Source organism: Salvelinus fontinalis, chromosome 10, assembly GCF_029448725.1.
Source record: "Salvelinus fontinalis isolate EN_2023a chromosome 10, ASM2944872v1, whole genome shotgun sequence".
In the NCBI taxonomy this organism is placed as follows: Eukaryota; Metazoa; Chordata; class Actinopteri; order Salmoniformes; family Salmonidae; genus Salvelinus; species Salvelinus fontinalis.
The window spans coordinates 6,206,688-6,229,051 of NC_074674.1; the positions used below are offsets into that span (position 1 = coordinate 6,206,688).

At 51.3% G+C, this 22,364-nt stretch overlaps 1 protein-coding gene across 7 annotated transcripts in view; it reads left to right on the plus strand.

The window, feature by feature from the left end:
* camk2a (calcium/calmodulin-dependent protein kinase II alpha) overlaps positions 1 to 22,364 on the plus strand; it is a 99,302-nt gene that overhangs the window by 61,696 nt on the left and 15,242 nt on the right. For all 7 annotated transcript variants that reach the window (XM_055935548.1, XM_055935549.1, XM_055935545.1 and 4 more), the window contains exons 8-13: positions 28 to 111; positions 3,845 to 3,939; positions 5,380 to 5,502; positions 5,607 to 5,690; positions 10,714 to 10,756; positions 19,322 to 19,359. In XM_055935548.1, coding sequence (XP_055791523.1) covers positions 28 to 111; positions 3,845 to 3,939; positions 5,380 to 5,502; positions 5,607 to 5,690; positions 10,714 to 10,756; positions 19,322 to 19,359 — 467 coding nt within the window. The remainder of the gene's footprint in view (positions 1 to 27; positions 112 to 3,844; positions 3,940 to 5,379; positions 5,503 to 5,606; positions 5,691 to 10,713; positions 10,757 to 19,321; positions 19,360 to 22,364) is intronic.

Genomic DNA, 22,364 nt, shown 5'->3' on the forward strand with positions numbered 1-22,364 from the left:
CTGCCTCTCTGTCTGGATGTGATGCAGGCTTTGCAGGGACACCTGGTTACCTGTCTCCTGAGGTCCTGAGGAAGGACCCATATGGCAAAGCTGTGGACCTGTGGGCATGCGGTAAGCAGGATGACTTTCAGATATCCACCTCTTTCCTTGTTTGTTTCTGTCTACATCTACTGTAAGTTGCTGCTGCCTAAAGAAAGCATGATATAGACTTCACACCTGGTGGGATGCGTTTCCTAGTTTCTTAATCTCAAGCTTTATGTTTTCTCATTTGGCCAGACTGGGCATTGCTTCAGAGCCTCACCTGCTAGAGTTGTGCTGACACAAAACCTGCCACCTCAATGTCACAGATGATTTAGTGCACCAGTATATTTATGGGGTCTGTTTCATCCAAAGGTGCATAGGTGAGTCTGTTTCATCCAAAGGTGCATAGGTGAGTCTGTTTCATCCAAAGGTGCATAGGTGAGCTCTCAGTCAGAGAAGACAAGGCAGCAGTATGTCGATCTGATCATGGCTCTCTCTCTATGTCTATATACATACAGTACCACGGGCCTCAGTACCACGGGCCTCAATACCACAGGCCTCAATACCACAGGCCTCAATACCACAGGCCTCAGTACCACGGGCCTCATTACCACGGGCCACAGTACCACGGGCCACAGTACCACAGGTCTCAGTACCACGGGCCTCATTACCACGGGCCACAGTACCACAAGCCTCAATACCACGGGCCTCAATATCACGGGCCACAGTACTATGCACCTCAGTACCACAGGCATCTGTGTCAACAAGGTGGCAGAATTAATCTGCTAGACATCCTCCTGCTACTCTGATGCATGGACAACTCTTACCTAGGACATAGTATGTACAGTATATATAGTGTATATTATAGTATTGGAAAGAGTATGTGTTTTTAATGTTTTGTACGCTCAGTGTATATCTACATCATATGAATCCCATATAAATCATTATTTTGACAATATGTAGTAGTACAGCCTCTTTTCACATTGAGTTGAATAGCTGCTCTTCAGCCCGGCTGGAATCAGCCGTTTAACCCGGTTTGGTTAGATTTCTTTTCAAACTTATTGACGTTTCAAGCTATCACTCTGTGCACATTGGTCTTTTGAAGCGGGAGAAGCTCATTGTTATGCACAGCTATATTTCCCTGCCTTTTGATATGAGCTTTGTGCTGCTGCTCCCCTTGAGATGTGTGTGGGCTTCATGGCCGATGGGTCTGTGAGCCTGGCAGGCTTCGCAGAGATGAATTCACAGGAGACATAAGGTTGAGGGCTGGGGGGGGGGGGCGACAATGTGGGCAGGCGGGAGTGGGCAGGCGGGAGTGGGCAGGCGGGAGTGGGCAGGCGGGAGTGGGCAGGGGTTCATTCTCAGAGTTCTAACGTCCTGACCCGGAGCTGGATCTGTATGTGCACATAACTGTGTGTATTGTTAACCCCACAAAGAGACCTTTCACCCAGAGAGAGGGAGTTCTCAGTGGTGGGGGGGGGGGTATGGAATACATACAACACACGCACACACACACACACACACACACACACACAAGCTAGCACACACACAGACACACATATACACTACTCCCTAGTGAGCGATCAAGATTCAGCACTATCAATTACTTCAGCACCTTTTCTTTTCGTCAAAGATAGAGAGATTTTCAGTATGTACTTTATGCTAGTTAATTCTTAAGTAACTAGAGTGCTGTGTTGTGTTGGACCATTGGTGGACCATTCTTGATACACATGGGGAACTGTTGAGCGGAAAAAACCCAGCAGCATTGCAGTTCTTGACACAAACCGGTATGCTTGGCACCTACTACCATACCTTGTTCAAAGGCACTTAAATATTTTGTGTTGCCCATTGACTCTCTGGATGGCACACATACACAGTCCATGTCTCAGTTGTCTCAAGGCTTAAAAATCCTTCTTTAACCTGTCTCCTCCTCTTCATCTACACTGATTGAAGTGGATTTAACAAGTGACATCAATAAGGGATCATAGCTTTCACCTGGATTCACCTGGTCAGTCTATGCCATGGAAAGAGCAGGTGTTCTTAATGTTTTGTATACTCAGTGTATAACGTATGTGTTGCCAGGTGTGAAACTCTTTTATTGTATAGTGATGTATAACGTCTGTATTGCCAGGTGTGACAGTCTTTTATTGTATAGTGATGTATAACATCTGTGTTGCCAGGTGTGACAGTCTTCTATTGTATAGTGATGTATAACGTCTGTGTTGCCAGGTGTGACAGTCTTCTATTGTATAGTGATGTATAACGTACTGTATGTGTTGCCAGGTGTGAAACTCTTCTATTGTATAGTGATGTATAACATCTGTGTTGCCAGGTGTGACAGTCTTTTATTGTATAGTGATGTATACCATCTGTGTTGCCAGGTGTGACAGTCTTTTATTGTATAGTGATGTATAACATCTGTGTTGCCAGGTGTGACAGTCTTTTATTGTATAGTGATGTATAACATACTGTATGTGTTGCCAGGTGTGACAGTCTTCTATTGTATAGTGATGTATAACATCTGTGTTGCCAGGTGTGACAGTCTTCTATTGTATAGTGATGTATAACGTACTGTATGTGTTGCCAGGTGTGACAGTCTTCTATTGTATAGTGATGTATAACATCTGTGTTGCCAGGTGTGACAGTCTTCTATTGTATAGTGATGTATAACGTACTGTATGTGTTGCCTGGTGTGACAGTCTTCTATTGTATAGTGATGTATAACATACTGTATGTGTTGCCAGGTGTGACAGTCTTCTATTGTATAGTGATGTATAACGTACTGTATGTGTTGCCAGGTGTGACAGTCTTCTATTGTATAGTGATGTATAACATCTGTGTTGCCAGGTGTGACAGTTTTCTATTGTATAGTGATGTATAACATCTGTGTTGCCAGGTGTGACAGTCTTCTATTGTATAGTGATGTATAACATCTGTGTTGCCAGGTGTGACAGTCTTCTATTGTATAGTGATGTATAACGTCTGTGTTGCCAGGTGTGACAGTTTTCTATTGTATAGTGATGTATAACATCTGTGTTGCCAGGTGTGACAGTCTTCTATTGTATAGTGATGTATAACGTACTGTATGTGTTGCCAGGTGTGACAGTCTTCTCTTGTATAGTGATGTATAACGTACTGTATGTGTTGCCAGGTGTGACAGTCTTCTCTTGTATAGTGATGTATAACATACTGTATGTGTTGCCAGGTGTGACAGTCTTCTATTGTATAGTGATGTATAACGTCTGTGTTGCCAGGTGTGACAGTCTTCTATTGTATAGTGATGTATAACATCTGTGTTGCCAGGTGTGACAGTCTTCTATTGTATAGTGATGTATAACGTACTGTATGTGTTGCCAGGTGTGACAGTCTTCTCTTGTATAGTGATGTATAACGTACTGTATGTGTTGCCAGGTGTGACAGTCTTCTCTTGTATAGTGATGTGTAACATACTGTATGTGTTGCCAGGTGTGACAGTCTTCTATTGTATAGTGATGTATAACGTCTGTGTTGCCAGGTGTGACAGTTTTCTATTGTATAGTGATGTATAACATCTGTGTTGCCAGGTGTGACAGTCTTCTATTGTATAGTGATGTATAACATACTGTATGTGTTGCCAGGTGTGACAGTTTTCTATTGTATAGTAATGTATAACATCTGTGTTGCCAGGTGTGACAGTCTTATATTGTATAGTGATGTATAACATACTGTATGTGTTGCCAGGTGTGACAGTTTTCTATTGTATAGTAATGTATAACGTACTGTATGTGTTGCCAGGTGTGACAGTCTTCTCTTGTATAGTGATGTATAACATCTGTGTTGCCAGGTGTGATCCTGTACATCCTACTGGTGGGATATCCTCCGTTCTGGGATGAGGACCAGCACAGACTGTACCAGCAGATCAAGGCTGGGGCCTACGATGTGAGTCAAATCAAATCAAATCAAACTTTATTTGTCACATGCGCCGAACACAACATGTGTAGTAGACCTTACCGTGAAATGCTTACTTACAAGCCCTTAACCAACAGTGCAGTTCAAGAAAGAGTTAAGAAAATATTTACCAAATAAACAAATAAAAATAATAATAAAAGTAACACAATAAAATAACAATAACGAGGCTATATACAGGGGGTACCAGTACAGAGTCAATGTGCAGAGGTACAGGTTAGTTGAGGTAATTTGTACATGTAGGTAGGGGTGAAGAGTCACATCTATCCTAGCTCCTGTTCTTACTGTAACAATAACCCTCCATTCCTTCACTGGTCATGGCTGCTGGGGAAAAGCACAGTGTCTCTTCAGGATTGTGTAACACACCAGTTTCCAAAGAGATGAATGATCCTGAATTCAGTGCCTGATAATGGTTTATTTCTGCTGGGTGGAAAACACATCCTCTATTTTTTCTTCTTCAATTGAAGTCATAGCAGCCCATGGCTCTGTACTTCAATATTTCTGTACTTTGTTCTTTAATATTTCTCTACTCTGTCCTTTAATATTTCTCTACTCTGTACTTTAATATTTCTCTACTCTGTCCTTATCACGTTTTAAGGTATGACCCAGATGCAGACAGTGTTGAAGAAACAAAAGTTTATTCCTTAAACAGGGGCAGGCAAACGACAGGTCACGGCAGGCAGGGGTCAATAATCCAGAGAGGGTGTAAAGGTACAGGACAGCTTGCAGGCTCAGGGTCAGGGTCAGGGTCAGGGCAGGCAGAACAGTCAGAACCGAGAAACTAAACAGGAGCAAGAAACAAACGGGAGCAGGGAAACAAAACGCTGGTAGGTTCTACGAACAAAACGAACTGGCAACAGACAAACAGAGAACACATGTGTAAATACACAGGGGATAATGGGGAAGATGGGTGACACCTGGAGGGGGGTGGAGACAATCACAAAGACAGGTGAAACAGATCAGGGCGTGACAGTCCTTTCACATTCCTATCCTCTGCCTACAGAATGTTTACCCTATATAGTTTGCAAAATGTACCTTTAGGATTATTTTCACTCATTTGAAGATCATCACCAGTTTGAATTCCCACAATTTATTTAAGCAATAAGGCCCGAGGGGGTGTGGTACATGGCCCATATACCACGGCTAAGGGCTGTTCTTAAGCATGACGCAACGCGGAGTGCCTGGATACAGCCCTTAGCCATGGTATATTGGCCATATACCACAAACCCCTGAGGTGCCTTATTGCTATTATAAACTGGTTATCAATGTAATTAGAGCAGTAAAAATAAATGTTTGCCATGCCTGTGGTATACGGTCAGATGTACCACTGCTGTCAGCCAATCAGCATTCAGGGCTCGAACCACCCAGTTTATAATTGTATGTTAATACCAAATACCTCCTCGTGTCCTGTAGTTCCCCTCGCCAGAGTGGGACACTGTTACTCCAGAGGCCAAGGATCTCATCAACAAGATGTTGACCATCAACCCTGCCAAGCGCATCACAGCCTCGGAGGTTCTCAAACATCCCTGGATCTCAGTGAGTTCAGAGCATTCTCACAATGATCACCTTGTCCAGTAAGATCCGGCCCGGTGTCTAACCTGACATGTCTTTATTTTTTCCTTCTCTCTCTCTCTCTACAGCACCGCTCCACTGTGGCCTCCTGCATGCACAGACAGGAGACGGTGGAGTGCCTGAAAAAGTTCAACGCCAGAAGGAAACTCAAGGTATAGTAAACTTCTGGGAGCAAGATGAAATGTAGATATGATACTGGAACAGTTGATTGTTACTCTCTTTTGACCAGGGTAGGAAAACAATATCAGATTTTCTGGGTCACTAGTGATGGGAGTTTGAGTGACGTTGGAAATGTGATCTATCAAGGTAAAATGGCTTTCATTAAACGAGTCCATGAACGGTTCAAGATGAGAGGACGTCTCTTTGTTTGATTTGTGTGACGTGAAAACTCTCATTCATTTGGTTATGTAACTACAGCGTTTGTGTTTGAACTTTTCTGTGACCCCTTATAGGCAGGTCCATTTAATTGTAATTCATTCAGGTTACACTTTTCAGAGGAACAAATAGTGACTTTGGAACCATCTGGATACAGATCCTAAAAAATGACAACTTTTTTAAACGATTGGAATACAGATCTCAGAAAGTGACAACTTTTTAAAACGATTGGAATACAGATCTCAGAAAGTGACAACTTTTTAAAACTATTTGAATACAGATCGTATAAAGCAACTACTTTAAAAAAAAATCTCAGGAAGTGACTATTGGATTGGCTGCCTTCAACTAATGGCAGGGCTGTATCTGGAACTGCATGTTGAAGATTGAAATATAATGAATAGTGCACAAACAATCTCCTATACCTTTCCAATCTATCTGACAGTCATATTTACACAATACATGTACATCTGAACATTCTGTAAAAGTCCATTCCCCTGAATCAAATCAAATACAATTTTATTGGTCACATACACATGGTTAGCAGATATTATTACAAAATTATAAAATTACGAAATGCTTATGCTTCCAGATCCATCAATGCAGCAGTATCTAACAGGTAATATCTAACAATTCCACAACAAAACCTAATATCTAACAATTCCACAACAAAACCTAATATCTAAAAACTTCCACAACAAAACCTAATACACACAATCTAGTAAAGGAATGGGATAAGAATATATAAATATAAAATATATGGATGAGCAGTGACAGAGCGGCTAAGATGCAATAGCTAGTATAGAATGATCCTGTTTTAACGTATGACCCAGGTGCAGACAGTGTTGAAGAAATAGAAGTGTATTCTTTAAACAGGGGCAGGCAAACGACAGGTCAAGGCAGGCAGAGGTCAGTAATCCAGAGAGGGTGTAAGGCACCGGAACAGCAGGCGGGCTCAGGGTCAGGTCAGGCAGAGGTCAGTAATCCAGAGTAGAGGCAATGGTACAGGACGGCAGGCAGGCTCAGGGTCAGGGCTGGCAGGAAAGGTCAAAACCGGGAAACTAGAAAACAGGCAAAGACAGGAGCAAGGTAAAACGCTGGTAGGTTTGAAAGAACAAAGCGAACTGGCCCAGACAGACAGAAAACACAGCTATGAGTACCCAGGGGATAATGGGGAAGATGGGGGACACCTGGAGGGGGTTGGAGACAAGCACAAGGACAGGTGAAATCGATCAGGGTGTGACAAGAATAGATAGTGTAGGATACAGTATACAGTATATACAGTACATATGAGTTAAGTAATGCGAGATATGTAAACATTCTTAAAGTGACATTATTAAAGTGGCTAGTGTTCCGTTTATTAAAGAGGCCAATGATATCAAGTATGTAGGTAAACAGTCACCTCTCTGTGCTAGAGATGGCTGATTAACAATCTGATGGCCTTGAGATATAAGCTGTTTTTCAGTCTCTCGGTCCCAGCTTTGATGCAGCTGTACTGACCTCGCCTTCTGGATGGAAGCGGGGTGAACAGGTAGAGGCTCGGGTGTTGATTGTCTTTTTTGCCTCCTGTCACATCGGGTGTTGTAGGTGTCCTGGAGGGCAGGTAGTTTGCCCCTGGTGATGAGTTGTGCAGACTGCACCAGCCTCTGGAGAGCCCTGCGGTTGTGGGCGGTACAGTTGCCATACCAGGCGGTGATACAGCCCGACAGGATGCTCTCGATTGTGCACCTGTAAACGTTAGTGAGCGTTTTCAGTGACAAGCCACATTTTATCAGCTTCCTGAGGTTGAAGATGCGCTGTTGCGGCTTCTTCACCACACTGTCTGTGTGCGTGAACCATTTCAGTTTGTCTGTGATATGTACACAGAGGAACTTAAAACTTTCCACCTTCTCCACTGCTGTCCTGTCGATGTGGATAGAGGGGTGCTCCATTTTGCTCTTTCCTGAAGTCCACGATCATCTCTTGTTTTGCTGACATTGAGTGAGAGGTTATTTTCTTGACACCACACTCCAAGGGCCCTCACCTCCTCCCTGTAGGCTGTCTCGTCATTGTTGGTAATCAAGCCTACCACTGCTGTGTCGTCAGCAAACCTTTTTTCTTATTTTTTATATTTTTTAACCCCAATTTCGTGGTATCCAATTGATATTTACAGTCTTGTCTCATCGCTGCAACTCCCGTACGGACTTGGGAGAGGCGAAGGTCGAGAGCAGTGCATCCTCTGAAACACAACCCAACCAAGCCGCACTGCTTCTTGACACAATGCCCACTTAACCCGGAAGCCAGCCGCACCAATATGTTGGAGGAAACACCGTACACCTGGCAACCATGTCAGTGTGCACTGTGCCCGGCCTGCCACAGGATTCGCTAGTGCGCGATGGGACAAACCCTCCCCTAACCCAGGCGATGCTGGGCCAATTGTGCACCGCCCCATGGGTCTCCCGGTCGTGGCCAGCTGCGACAGAGCCTGGACTCGAGACCAGAATCTCTCGTGGCACAGCTAGCACTGCCTTAGACCACTACACCACTCGGGAGGCCGTCTGCAAACTTGATGATTGAGTTGGAGGCGTGCATGGCCACACAGTCATGGGTGAACAGGGAGTACAGGAGAGGGCTGAGAATACATCCTTGTGGGGCCCCAGTGTTGAGGATCAGCGGGGTGGAGATGTTGTTTCCTACCTTCACCACCTGGGGGCGGCCCGTCAGGAAGTCCAGGACCCAGTTGCACAGGGCAGGGTCAAGACCCAGGGACTCACGCTTAATGATGAGTTTGGAGGGTACTATGGTGTTGAATGCTGAGCTGTAGTAAATGAACAGCATTCTCTTACATAGGTAATTCCTCTTGTCCAGATGGGATAGGGCAGTGTGGAGTGTGATGGCGATTGCATCACCTGTGGACCTATTGGGGCGGTAAGCAAATGTGGGTCTAGGGTGACAGGTAGGGTGGAGGTGATATGATCCTTGACTAGTCTCTCAAAGCACTTCATGATGACAGAAATGAGTGCAACTAGTCATTTAGTTCAGTTACCTTGGCTTTCATGGGAACAGGAACAATGGTGGCCATCTTGAAGCATGTGGGGACAACAGACTGGGATAGGGATTGATTGAATATGTCCGTAAACACACCTGCCAGTTGGTCTGCTCATGCTATGAAGACACGGCTAGGGATGCAGTCTTTGCCGGCAGCTTTGCAAGGGTTAACACGTTTAAATGTTTTACTCACGTCGGCCAGGGAGTAGGAGAGCTCACAGTTTTTGGTAGTGGGCCTAGTGGTTGGCACTGTATTGTCCTCAAAGCGAGCAAAGAAGTTGTTTAATTTGTCTGGATGCAAGATGTTGATGTCCGCGACGGGGCTGGTTTTCTCTTTGTAATTGTGATTGTCTGTAGACCCTGCCACATACGTCCATTGCCCCAGGTGTACATAATCAAGTTAAATCAATTAACCAATTACATCTTGTACAGATAAGTATAAATGCATTGTGATGCTCAACTACTGTGTGACTCTTTCAACATGCCACTGAAAAGGTTGAAAGCTGGATTTCATTTTCTGATACCTGAAAATACTGCAGAGTCATTCAAAGCCATTTGCAAAGTTCAAGTTGGATGTTTAGCAAAAACAACTTTGAAACTATTTGTCCGTTTGAGGGTAAGTGTTCTCAACCACACGCTATGCAGTCCTTTAGCTGTAGTTGATTCAAGAAGGCAATTTTGGGATATTTATTTTCCTTTCGACACTTAATAGACATATTTTGTTACTGTTAGCCTCTTCAGTAACACTTAACATTAAACTGTTCTTGCGCCTGTGTAATAAAACAAAATTACTTTTGGAGCAACTTTTTATTAGCACGTTGTTAACATAATACTTTGGTAATTGCATTTTAATCGCATAGCAATGAGCTGAGAGTTTGCAACTACTGTACACAAGAGGAATAGTGACTGCTCCTTATTCCACTTATGCAATAACTCCATCATTATGCAATTATAAAGCAATTTCTACAGTCCAATGTAACAACAATGTTGCTATTGTCACAAATTGACCAGACATGTATAAGTACTTGAGGTGTTACTGTATGTCTCACTCATTATGAAAATATATCTGTTTTTCATTTTGAAGCCACACAAGTGGTCCACTTTAATGTTGAGGTGATTCCATGCCCATTGTGTATTTCATTCTAAGCTATAGGCTATATTAAAAGGACTATCCAAGACCCCTCCAAACCATGTGCTTATGATCATATATTTAGACTGACTCACTGTTGTAGTTTCTGGTTCTTCATCATATATTTGGAAGCCATCAAATACATATGTTTTGGTTTTCAAATCACTTGCATATATTCATATACCTTCAGAAAATGTCTGAGACCTGTATTTGAGTATCAAAGAAAATAGTGGCCTTTTAGTTGAAACTCTATCTAAACTGTATTAGACTACCTTTTCAAATAAACTACAAAATACAACTATGTTCTGCCCAGGTCTGATCTACACACCCAACGGCAGTGGGACATTGTTCGTGCACTAATATCAAATGCTTTTTAAATTGAGTTTTGCCAATTATTTGCCAATGTAAACGTTTTTATTTGGTGCTGTTAAGACATAACAACTGTGACAGTACTCTAGGTTATTCCCTTGACAGTAAGCAACAATCTAAACTGTTGAAATTACATGTAAGCAAGCTAATCAAGCTGTTGATAATATATTCCAGCCAAGATTGGTTGCCAAGAACACGGTGGCATTATAAAATGTACTTTTTAATGAATCCTTTTGTTTTTTTTATTTCTTATGTAACAATCCATCTCTTCTTATCAGGGTGCCATTCTCACCACCATGTTGGCGACTCGGAACTTCTCAGGTAAGTCCTGTAGAGGTGCCTTGTCAGAACCGTCCTCCTCTCCCTTCTGGAGTGAGAGTGGGCTCATTAATACTAATTATATATGACATTTGTCAGACTTTCTATCCAAAGAGACTTACAGTCACGGATGCATAACATTTCTACATACGGGTGATCCCAGAAATGGAACCCACTATCCTGACGTTGCAAGCTCCATGCAAGCTCCATGTTGCAAGCTCCATACCAACGGAGCTACAGACTAGAGAACTGCTTAACAGTGTCCCTGGGGAGGTCACTATTCTAGAGGAGTGACATGGGCTCAGGAGGCTGGTCCTAGACTGGAGGGCTCCAAGCCCATGGAGCAGGGAGATGGCTGGTCCTAGACTGGGGGACTCCAAGCCCATGGAGCAGGGAGGAGGCTGGTCCTAGACTGGAGGGCTCCAAGCCCATGGAGCAGGGAGATGGCTGGTCCTAGACTGGGGGACTCCAAGCCCATGGAGCAGGGAGGAGGCTGGCCCTAGACTGGGGGACTCCAAGCCCATGGAGCAGTGAGGTGGCTGGTCCTAGACTGGAGGACTCCAAGCCCATGGATCAGGAAGATGGCTGGTCCTAGACTGGGGGACTAAAAGCCCATGGAGCAGGGAGGAGGCTGGTCCTAGACTGGGGGACTCCAAGCCCATGGAGCAGGGAGGAGGCTGGTCCTAGACTGGGGGACTCCAAGCCCATGGAGCAGGGAGGAGGCTGGTCCTAGACTGGGGGACTCCAAGCCCATGGAGCAGGGAGGAGGCTGGCCCTAGACTGGGGGACTAAAAGCCCATGGAGCAGGGAGGAGGCTGGTCCTAGACTGGGGGACTCCAAGCCCATGGAGCAGGGAGGAGGCTGGTCCTAGACTGGGGGACTCCAAGCCCATGGAGCAGGGAGGAGGCTGGCCCTAGACTGGGGGACTCCAAGCCCATGGAGCAGGGAGGAGGCTGGCCCTAGACTGGGGGACTCCAAGCCCATGGAGCAGGGAGGAGGCTGGTCCTAGACTGGGGGACTCCAAGCCCATGGAGCAGGGAGGAGGCTGGTCCTAGACTGGGGGACTCCAAGCCCATGGAGCAGGGAGGAGGCTGGTCCTAGACTGGGGGACTCCAAGCCCATGGAGCAGGGAGGAGGCTGGCCCTAGACTGGGGGACTCCAAGCCCATGGAGCAGGGAGGAGGCTGGCCCTAGACTGGGGGACTCCAAGCCCATGGAGCAGGGAGGAGGCTGGTCCTAGACTGGGGGACTCCAAGCCCATGGAGCAGGGAGGAGGCTGGTCCTAGACTGGGGGACTCCAAGCCCATGGAGCAGGGAGGAGGCTGGCCCTAGACTGGGGGACTCCAAGCCCATGGAGCAGGGAGGAGGCTGGCCCTAGACTGGAGGACTCCAAGCCCATGGAGCAGGGAGGAGGCTGGCCCTAGACTGGGGGACTCCAAGCCCATGGAGCAGGGAGGAGGCTGGTCCTAGACTGGGGGGCTCCAAGCCCATGGAGCAGGGAGATGGCTGGTCCTAGACTGGGGGACTCCAAGCCCATGGAGCAGGGAGGAGGCTGGTCCTAGACTGGAGGGCTCCAAGCCCATGGAGCAGGGAGATGGCTGGTCCTAGACTGGGGGACTCCAAGCCCATGGAGCAGGGATGAGGCTGGCCCTAGACTGGGGGACTCCAAGCCACTGGAGCAGGGAGGTGGCTGGTCCTAGACTGGAGGACTCCAAGCCCATGGATCGGGAAGATGGCTGGTCCTAGACTGGGGGACTCCAAGCCCATGGAGCAGGGAGGAGGCTGGTCCTAGACTGGGGGACTCCAAGCCCATGGAGCAGGGAGGAGGCTGGTCCTAGACTGGGGGACTCCAAGCCCATGGAGCAGGGAGGAAGCTGGTCCTAGACTGGGGGACTCCAAGCCCATGGAGCAGGGAGGAGGCTGGTCCTAGACTGGGGGACTCCAAGCCCATGGAGCAGGGAGGAGGCTGGCCCTAGACTGGGGGACTCCAAGACCATGGAGCAGGGAGGAGGCTGGCCCTAGACTGGGGGACTCCAAGCCCATGGAGCAGGGAGGAGGCTGGTCCTAGACTGGGGGACTCCAAGCCCATGGAGCAGGGAGGAGGCTGGCCCTAGACTGGGGGACTCCAAGCCCATGGAGCAGGGAGGAGGCTGGCCCTAGACTGGAGGACTCCAAGCCCATGGAGCAGGGAGGAGGCTGGCCCTAGACTGGGGGACTCCAAGCCCATGGAGCAGGGAGGAGGCTGGTCCTAGACTGGGGGGCTCCAAGCCCATGGAGCAGGGAGATGGCTGGTCCTAGACTGGGGGACTCCAAGCCCATGGAGCAGGGAGGAGGCTGGTCCTAGACTGGAGGGCTCCAAGCCCATGGAGCAGGGAGATGGCTGGTCCTAGACTGGGGGACTCCAAGCCCATGGAGCAGGGATGAGGCTGGCCCTAGACTGGGGGACTCCAAGCCACTGGAGCAGGGAGGTGGCTGGTCCTAGACTGGAGGACTCCAAGCCCATGGATCGGGAAGATGGCTGGTCCTAGACTGGGGGACTCCAAGCCCATGGAGCAGGGAGGAGGCTGGTCCTAGACTGGGGGACTCCAAGCCCATGGAGCAGGGAGGAGGCTGGTCCTAGACTGGGGGACTCCAAGCCCATGGAGCAGGGAGGAAGCTGGTCCTAGACTGGGGGACTCCAAGCCCATGGAGCAGGGAGGAGGCTGGTCCTAGACTGGGGGACTCCAAGCCCATGGAGCAGGGAGGAGGCTGGCCCTAGACTGGGGGACTCCAAGACCATGGAGCAGGGAGGAGGCTGGCCCTAGACTGGGGGACTCCAAGCCCATGGAGCAGGGAGGAGGCTGGTCCTAGACTGGGGGACTCCAAGCCCATGGAGCAGGGAGGAGGCTGGTCCTAGACTGGGGGACTCCAAGCCCATGGAGCAGGGAGGAGGCTGGTCCTAGACTGGGGGACTCCAAGCCCATGGAGCAGGGAGGAGGCTGGCCCTAGACTGGAGGACTCCAAGCCCATGGAGCAGGGAGGAGGCTGGCCCTAGACTGGGGGACTCCAAGCCCATGGAGCAGGGAGGAGGCTGGCCCTAGACTGGGCGACTCCAAGCCCATGGAGCAGGGAGGAGGCTGGCCCTAGACTGGAGGACTCCAAGCCCATGGAGCAGGGAGGAGGCTGGCCCTAGACTGGGGGACTCCAAGCCCATGGAGCAGGGAGGAGGCTGGCCCTAGACTGGGCGACTCCAAGCCCATGGAGCAGGGAGGAGGCTGGTCCTAGACTGGGGGACTCCAAGCCCATGGAGCAGGGAGGAGGCTGGCCCTAGACTGGGGGACTCCAAGCCCATGGAGCAGGGAGGAGGCTGGCCCTAGACTGGGGGACTCCAAGCCCATGGAGCAGGGAGGAGGCTGGCCCTAGACTGGGGGACTCCAAGCCCATGGAGCAGGGAGGAGGCTGGTCCTAGACTGGGGGACTCCAAGCCCATGGAGCAGGGAGGAGGCTGGTCCTAGACTGGGGGACTCCAAGCCCATGGAGCAGGGAGGAGGCTGGCCCTAGACTGGGGGACTCCAAGCCCATGGAGCAGGGAGGAGGCTGGCCCTAGACTGGAGGACTCCAAGCCCATGGAGCAGGGAGGAGGCTGGCCCTAGACTGGGGGACTCCAAGCCCATGGAGCAGGGAGGAGGCTGGTCCTAGACTGGGGGGCTCCAAGCCCATGGAGCAGGGAGATGGCTGGTCCTAGACTGGGGGACTCCAAGCCCATGGAGCAGGGAGGAGGCTGGTCCTAGACTGGAGGGCTCCAAGCCCATGGAGCAGGGAGATGGCTGGTCCTAGACTGGGGGACTCCAAGCCCATGGAGCAGGGATGAGGCTGGCCCTAGACTGGGGGACTCCAAGCCCATGGAGCAGGGAGGTGGCTGGTCCTAGACTGGAGGACTCCAAGCCCATGGATCGGGAAGATGGCTGGTCCTAGACTGGGGGACTCCAAGCCCATGGAGCAGGGAGGAGGCTGGTCCTAGACTGTGGGACTCCAAGCCCATGGAGCAGGGAGGAGGCTGGTCCTAGACTGGGGGACTCCAAGCCCATGGAGCAGGGAGGAGGCTGGCCCTAGACTGGGGGACTCCAAGCCCATGGAGCAGGGAGGAGGCTGGTCCTAGACTGTGGGACTCCAAGCCCATGGAGCAGGGAGGAGGCTGGTCCTAGACTGGGGGACTCCAAGCCCATGGAGCAGGGAGGAGGCTGGCCCTAGACTGGGGGACTCCAAGCCCATGGAGCAGGGAGGAGGCTGGCCCTAGACTGGAGGACTCCAAGCCCATGGAGCAGGGAGGAGGCTGGCCCTAGACTGGGGGACTCCAAGCCCATGGAGCAGGGAGGAGGCTGGCCCTAGACTGGGCGACTCCAAGCCCATGGAGCAGGGAGGAGGCTGGCCCTAGACTGGGGGACTCCAAGCCCATGGAGCAGGGAGGAGGCTGGCCCTAGACTGGAGGACTCCAAGCCCGTGGAGCAGGGAGGAGGCTGGTCCTAGACTGGGGGACTCCAAGCCCATGGAGCAGGGAGGAGGCTGGCCCTAGACTGGAGGACTCCAAGCCCATGGAGCAGGGAGGAGGCTGGCCCTAGACTGGGGGACTCCAAGCCCATGGAGCAGGGAGGAGGCTGGTCCTAGACTGGAGGACTCCAAGCCCATGGAGCAGGGGGAGGCTGGCCCTAGACTGGGGGACTCCAAGCCCATGGAGCAGGGAGGAGGCTGGTCCTAGACTGGAGGACTCCAAGCCCATGGAGCAGGGAGGAGGCTGGCCCTAGACTGGGGGACTCCAAGCCCATGGAGCAGGGAGGAGGCTGGTCCTAGACTGGGGGACTCCAAGCCCATGGAGCAGGGAGGAGGCTGGTCCTAGACTGGAGGACTCCAAGCCCATGGAGCAGGGAGGATGCTGGTCCTAGACTGGAGGACTCCAAGCCCATGGAGCAGGGAGGAGGCTGGTCCTAGACTGGAGGACTCCAAGCCCATGGAGCAGGGAGGAGGCTGGCCCTAGACTGGGGGGCTCCAAGCCCATGGAGCAGGGAGGAGGCTGGTCCTAGACTGGAGGACTCCAAGCCCATGGAGCAGGGAGGAGGCTGGTCCTAGACTGGGGGGCTCCAAGCCCATGGAGCAGGGAGGAGGCTGGCCCTAGACTGGGGGACTCCAAGCCCATGGAGCAGGGAGGAGGCTGGTCCTAGACTGGAGGACTCCAAGCCCATGGAGCAGGGAGGAGGCTGGCCCTAGACTGGGGGACTCCAAGCCCATGGAGCAGGGAGGAGGCTGGTCCTAGACTGGAGGACTCCAAGCCTATGGAGCAGGGAGGAGGCTGGCCCTAGACTGGGGGACTCCAAGCCCATGGAGCAGGGAGGAGGCTGGTCCTAGACTGGGGGACTCCAAGCCCATGGAGCAGGGAGGAGGCTGGTCCTAGACTGGGTGGCTCCAAGCCCATAGAGCAGGGAAGAGGCTGGTCCTAGACTGGAGGGCTCCAAGCCCATGGAGCAGGGAGGAGATGATGACAGCTTGTAGACTCACTGGTCATGTATCAAGACACTTCCCCATGCCAATTGACACTCCCCTGTCCGACACTCCGATCGTTACAACACACTAATTCACTGTCACAAGTTAGAATGATGTCTGGGATGTCTGTTCAAAACTGACACAAGATGGCCAAGTTGTGCTTCGACTGTAAATCAATAGCTGAACGGTGATAGGGACCATGGAATAGCCTGGCCATCTGCTTACAAACACTAGTTATCACAATGTACATTTGCTGCTTGACAAATGTGCATGTGTTATTATCATTACAACCCACTTACTGTGGCTGAGCCATCTGCTATTGGGTCCTCAGTCCCTCCATGACTTCACTCAGATGGGCCGTGGAATCCACCACTGCAGGTGGAACATACAGTATTATGTGGGTATGGACCATCCCTATGTTGCTGTTATCTGAAATGTTTTGTCAAAATCCTCTACGTTCTTATACTCCCCTTGGCTGCAAGGAAGGGCCAGCTGAGATGAAGGAGTCACAGTGCAACGTTGTTAGAAAATTAAGAGGATGGAGTTCCCTCTGGCGTGTAGCCTTGTATGTCTTTGGCAGGCTCCCGCTACACCATAAGGTCAATATAGGCACTCTCACAGTCTCACAGACTCAGAGATGGAGGGATCCCCTTCAAAGCCCACAGTTTACACATCCCTACCAATCTCCAACCAGCGTAATATAATTGTTCTCCTCTCAGTACTCCACATAATCACTCATATTACATGTAAATGTAATCACTCATATTACATGTGTGGACCTGAAATGGACAAGGACAATAATAGCAGTAAGGGTCATCTTTAAATGGGTAGGCATTCTCATACCAATAAGGAATAGACCCCCCCACCTGCCAGGTAATTTTGTCCGAAAGCCAAGCCCCATAAGACTCACCCTGGAGGTCCGTAAAACCATCTCAGCACCTCTAAGCACCACCATTCATCTTTCATTTTCCGCTCTCCACTCTTGGTCTATCTTTACCCTCCCGATAGCCGTGGAGAACCACAGTCCACAGATTTACAGCAAGGTTGCAGCCTTATGCCTGTTTATAAAGTCCTCACTGTTCAGATAGTATGGCTGGAGCCAAATCTGCCCTTTCAGCTTTTAATGGCTGTTTTACTAATCCTATTGACTCCTATTATGCTTTTGGCTGGGTCAGAAGTGCTGTGTAACTGCTGGTTGAGGGCCACATTCACTTATAAAATGATTAGAGTGGAGAGGGCTTGGGGTTCCCAGAGCCAGTCCATTGCAGACCAGGGGGACACCCATCAGCATATAGCCACACTCCCAGCAGCAGGGGAGAGTGGGGTCACGGAGCCAGGGGTCTGGGGGGCCAGGGGGGCCAGGAATCAGGCTACACCCCAGCTGACAAGAGGCCATGCGCCACACGGCCCCCTGTCCCCACAAGGGCAAAAAGTAGTCGTCATGTTGAAGAAAATAGGGGGGGGTGACACTCTGGTTCAGCTCTCAGAGAGAGGACAGAACATGATTCCAGCTCAGAGACCAGGAGGAGGGGGGGGGCGTGAAGATAATAGGTAGAAGGATCGGTAACAAACTCTAGGGGAACAACAGGACGTGCTGTACGGTACGTGTACTGTACGGGTCATAGCCAAACTTTATAGAGTGATTGAGCAGGGCTGGAATGTGCCCATTCTTTCTCCCTATCTCAAGTGCTCCTCTATCCCTCTCACCCACCGGCCAGCCTCTGTAGCAGAGCAGTCTGGACCTCTCTCACCCACCGGCCAGCCTCCGTAGCAGAGCAGTCTGGACCTCTCTCACCCACCGGCCAGCCTCTGTAGCAGAGCAGTCTGGACCTCTCTCACCCACCGGCCAGCCTCCGTAGCAGAGCAGTCTGGACCTCTCTCACCCACCGGCCAGCCTCTGTAGCAGAGCCCAGTCTGGACCTCTCTCACCCACCGGCCAGCCTCCGTAGCAGAGCAGTCTGGACCTCTCTCACCCACCGGCCAGCCTCCGTAGCAGAGCCCAGTCTGGACCTCTCTCACCCACCGGCCAGCCTCTGTAGCAGAGCAGTCTGGACCTCTCTCACCCACCGGCCAGCCTCCGTAGCAGAGCAGTCTGGACCTCTCTCACCCACCGGCCAGCCTCCGTAGCAGAGCCCAGTCTGGACCTCTCTCACCCACCGGCCAGCCTCCGTAGCAGAGCAGTCTGGACCTCTCTCACCCACCGGCCAGCCTCCGTAGCAGAGCCCAGTCTGGACCTCTCTCACCCACCGGCCAGCCTCCGTAGCAGAGCCCAGTCTGGACCTCTCTCACCCACCGGCCAGCCTCCGTAGCAGAGCAGTCTGGACCTCTCTCAGCCTCTGTAGCAGAGCAGTCTGGACCTCTCTCAGCCTCTGTAGCAGAGCAGTCTGGACCTCTCTCAGCCTCTGTAGCAGAGCAGTCTGGACATCGCTCAGCCTCTGTAGCAGAGCAGTCTGGACCTCTCTCAGCCTCTGTAGCAGAGCAGTCGGGATCCCTGGTGGAGTGAACCATTGGGAATTTGAGTTTTTCTTATTTTATGGTGCTTAATTTCCCTAAAAACTCTTGTTTGACCAGTTCAATGACCTGAGAGAATCTTCAACAAGCCGCTGGGTTTGGATACTCCTAGTCACTCTTCGGCAATATGACAGTCTCATTGAGTTTTTGATCAGTGGAGAACAGGAAGAGGGCTTGATTTGAATCAAATATTATATTTTGTTTCTCAGGAGACTTATGGATCAGGTTTTCTAAAATGTTATTTTACCTCTTTTCATTTGACTGAGACTGTTGGCCTTTGCCCTCCTCTTTTCATTTGACTGAGACTGTTGGCCTTCGCCCTCCTCTTTTCATTTGACTGAGACTGTTGGCCTTCGCCCTCCTCTTTTCATTTGACTGAGACTGTTGGCCTTTGCCCTCCTCTTTTCATTTGACTGAGACTGTTGGCCATGCCTTTGCTCTCCTCTTTTCATTTGACTGAGACTGTTGGCCATGCCCTTCGCCCTCGTCTTTTGGGCGTTAGTGCCCTTTTTCATCATCCTGTTTCTCTTTGTGTCCCGCGCAGGAGGTAACAAGGCCAACAAGAAGACTGATGGTGTGAAGGTAGGGCTCCAGCTCCACAGGGTTCTCTTCTCACCGTGCAGTAAGCCTGGCCTGGAGGAGGACTTTTGGGGTATATTACACCCACTGTCCATGAAACATGATTTCAAAATGTGGCCGTTATTCAACATTTTGTGAAAGTTGAAAGCTATTTTCACCTTCTCTGCAAAACTGAATAAATCAAACATGCTCTTTGAAAAGGTAACATCACAGATCCAAGTAGTCAATGGGATTGTGGGAGTTTCAATGTCTGCTAATTCTCTCTGAACACACCGGCTGGCCCCACCCAAAGCGTGTCCTCCAGTCCAGTCCAGTCCCAGGACAGTACTATGAGATAGGTATCTAATGGGATTAGTGCTTTGATAGTTAATCTGTATCAAAGCCAGTAGGAGAGTCTGTCTCTTTATTTGTGTTGTTTGTGAGTGTTCCACTATTATAAGTGTGTTTCTGTAAGTTAGTCTGTGTGAGTTACTATATACATGTATCAGGGATAGGCTCCACTGGTGGAACTCCCCCAGGTCCCGCTGGGGCCTTAAGGAGCAGCCAGTCCAGTCCTGGGTGTCTGATACTGGGATTAGTGAGGCATGCTGCTGGCCACACAGCCCTGCCAGCTCTGCCTTACCAAAGACATTCCTCCCTGACCACAGCCCTGCCAACTCTGCCTTATCAAAGACATTCCTCCCTGACCACAGCCCTGCCAGCTCTGCTTTATCAAAGACATTCCTCCCTGACCACAGCCCTGCTAGCTCTGCTTTATCAAAGACATTCCTCCCTGACGACAGCCCTGCCAGCTCTGCTTTATCAAAGACATTCCTCCCTGACCACAGCCCTGCCAGCTCTGCTTTATCAAAGACATTCCTCCCTGACCACAGCCCTGCCAGCTCTTCCTTATCAAATACATTCCTCCCTGACCACAGCCCTGCCAGCTCTGCTTTATCAAAGACATTCCTCCCTGACCACAACCCTGCCAGCTCTGCTTTATCAAAGACATTCCTCCCTGACCACAACCCTGCTAGCTCTGCTTTATCAAAGACATTCCTCCCTGACGACAGCCCTGCCAGCTCTGCCTTATCAAAGACATTCCTCCCTGACCACAACCCTGCTAGCTCTGCTTTATCAAAGACATTCCTCCCTGACGACAGCCCTGCCAGCTCTGCTTTATCAAAGACATTCCTCCCTGACCACAGCCCTGCCAGCTCTGCTTTATCAAAGACATTCCTCCCTGACGACAGCCCTGCCAGCTCTGCTTTATCAAAGAGATTCCTCCCTGACGACAGCCCTGCCAGCTCTGCTTTATCAAAGACATTCCTCCCTGACCACAGCCCTGCCAGCTCTGCTTTATCAAAGACATTCCTCCCTGACGACAGCCCTGCCAGCTCTGCTTTATCAAAGACATTCCTCCCTGACGACAGCCCTGCCAGCTCTGCTTTATCAAAGACATTCCTCCCTGACGACAGCCCTGCCAGCTCTGCCTTATCAAATACATTCCTCCCTGACCACAGCCCTGCCAGCTCTGCTTTATCAAAGACATTCCTCCCTGACCACAGCCCTGCCGGGCCCAGAGGTTTCCTACACCGCCACACCACCACAAGGGCCACAACCTCCACACCACCACAACCTCCACACCACCACAACCTCCACACCGCCACACCGCCACACCACCACAACCTCCACACCGCCACACCGCCACACCACCAGAACCTCCACACCGCCACACCACCACAACCTCCACACCGCCACAACCTCCACACCACCACAACCTCCACACCGCCACACCACCACAACCTCCACACCGCCACAACCTCCACACTGCCACAACCTCCACACCGCCACACCGCCACAACCTCCACACCGCCACAACCTCCACACCGCCACAACCTCCACATCACCACAACCTCCACACCGCCACACCGCCACAACCTCCACACCGCCACACCGCCATAACCTCCACACCGCCACAACCTCCACACTGCCACACCGCCATAACCTCCACACCGCCACAACCTCCACACCGCCACAACCTCCACACCACCACAACCTCCACACCGCCACAACCTCCACACCGCCACACCGCCACAACCTCCACACCGCCACAACCTCCACACCGCCACACCGCCACAACCTCCACACCGCCACAACCTCCACACCGCCACAACCTCCACACCGCCACAACCTCCACACCGCCACAACCTCCACACCGCCACAACCTCCACACCGCCACACCGCCACAACCTCCACACCGCCACAACCTCCACACCGCCACACCGCCACAACCTCCACACCGCCACAACCTCCACACCGCCACACCGCCACAACCTCCACACCGCCACAACCTCCACACCGCCACAACCTCCACACCGCCACAACCTCCACACCGCCACAACCTCCACACCGCCACAACCTCCACACCGCCACACCGCCACAACCTCCACACCGCCACAACCTCCACACCGCCACAACCTCCACACCTCCACAACCTCCACACCTCCACAACCTCCACACCGCCACACCGCCACAACCTCCACACCACCACAACCTCCACACCACCACAACCTCCACACCACCACAACCTCCACACCACCACAATCGCCACAACTGCCACATCACCACACCGCCACAACCGCCACAACCGCCACAACCGCCACAACCGCCACACCGCCACAAGGGCCAAACCTCCTCAACCGCCACACCACCACCACCTCCACACCGCCACAACCGTCATAACACCACACCCGCCACAACCGCCACAACCGCCACAACCGCCACAACCGCCACACCGCCACAAGGGCCAAACCTCCTCAACCGCCACACCACCACCACCTCCACACCGCCACAACCGTCATACCACCACAACCGCCACACCACCACAACCGCCACACCACCACAACCGCCACACCACCACAACCTCCACATCGCCACACCGTCCTTTTACTCCCTCTGCAGCATGGAGGTGTCCCCCCCCATGCAGCATGGAGGTGTCCCTCTCCTCCCTCCGCAGCACGGAGGTG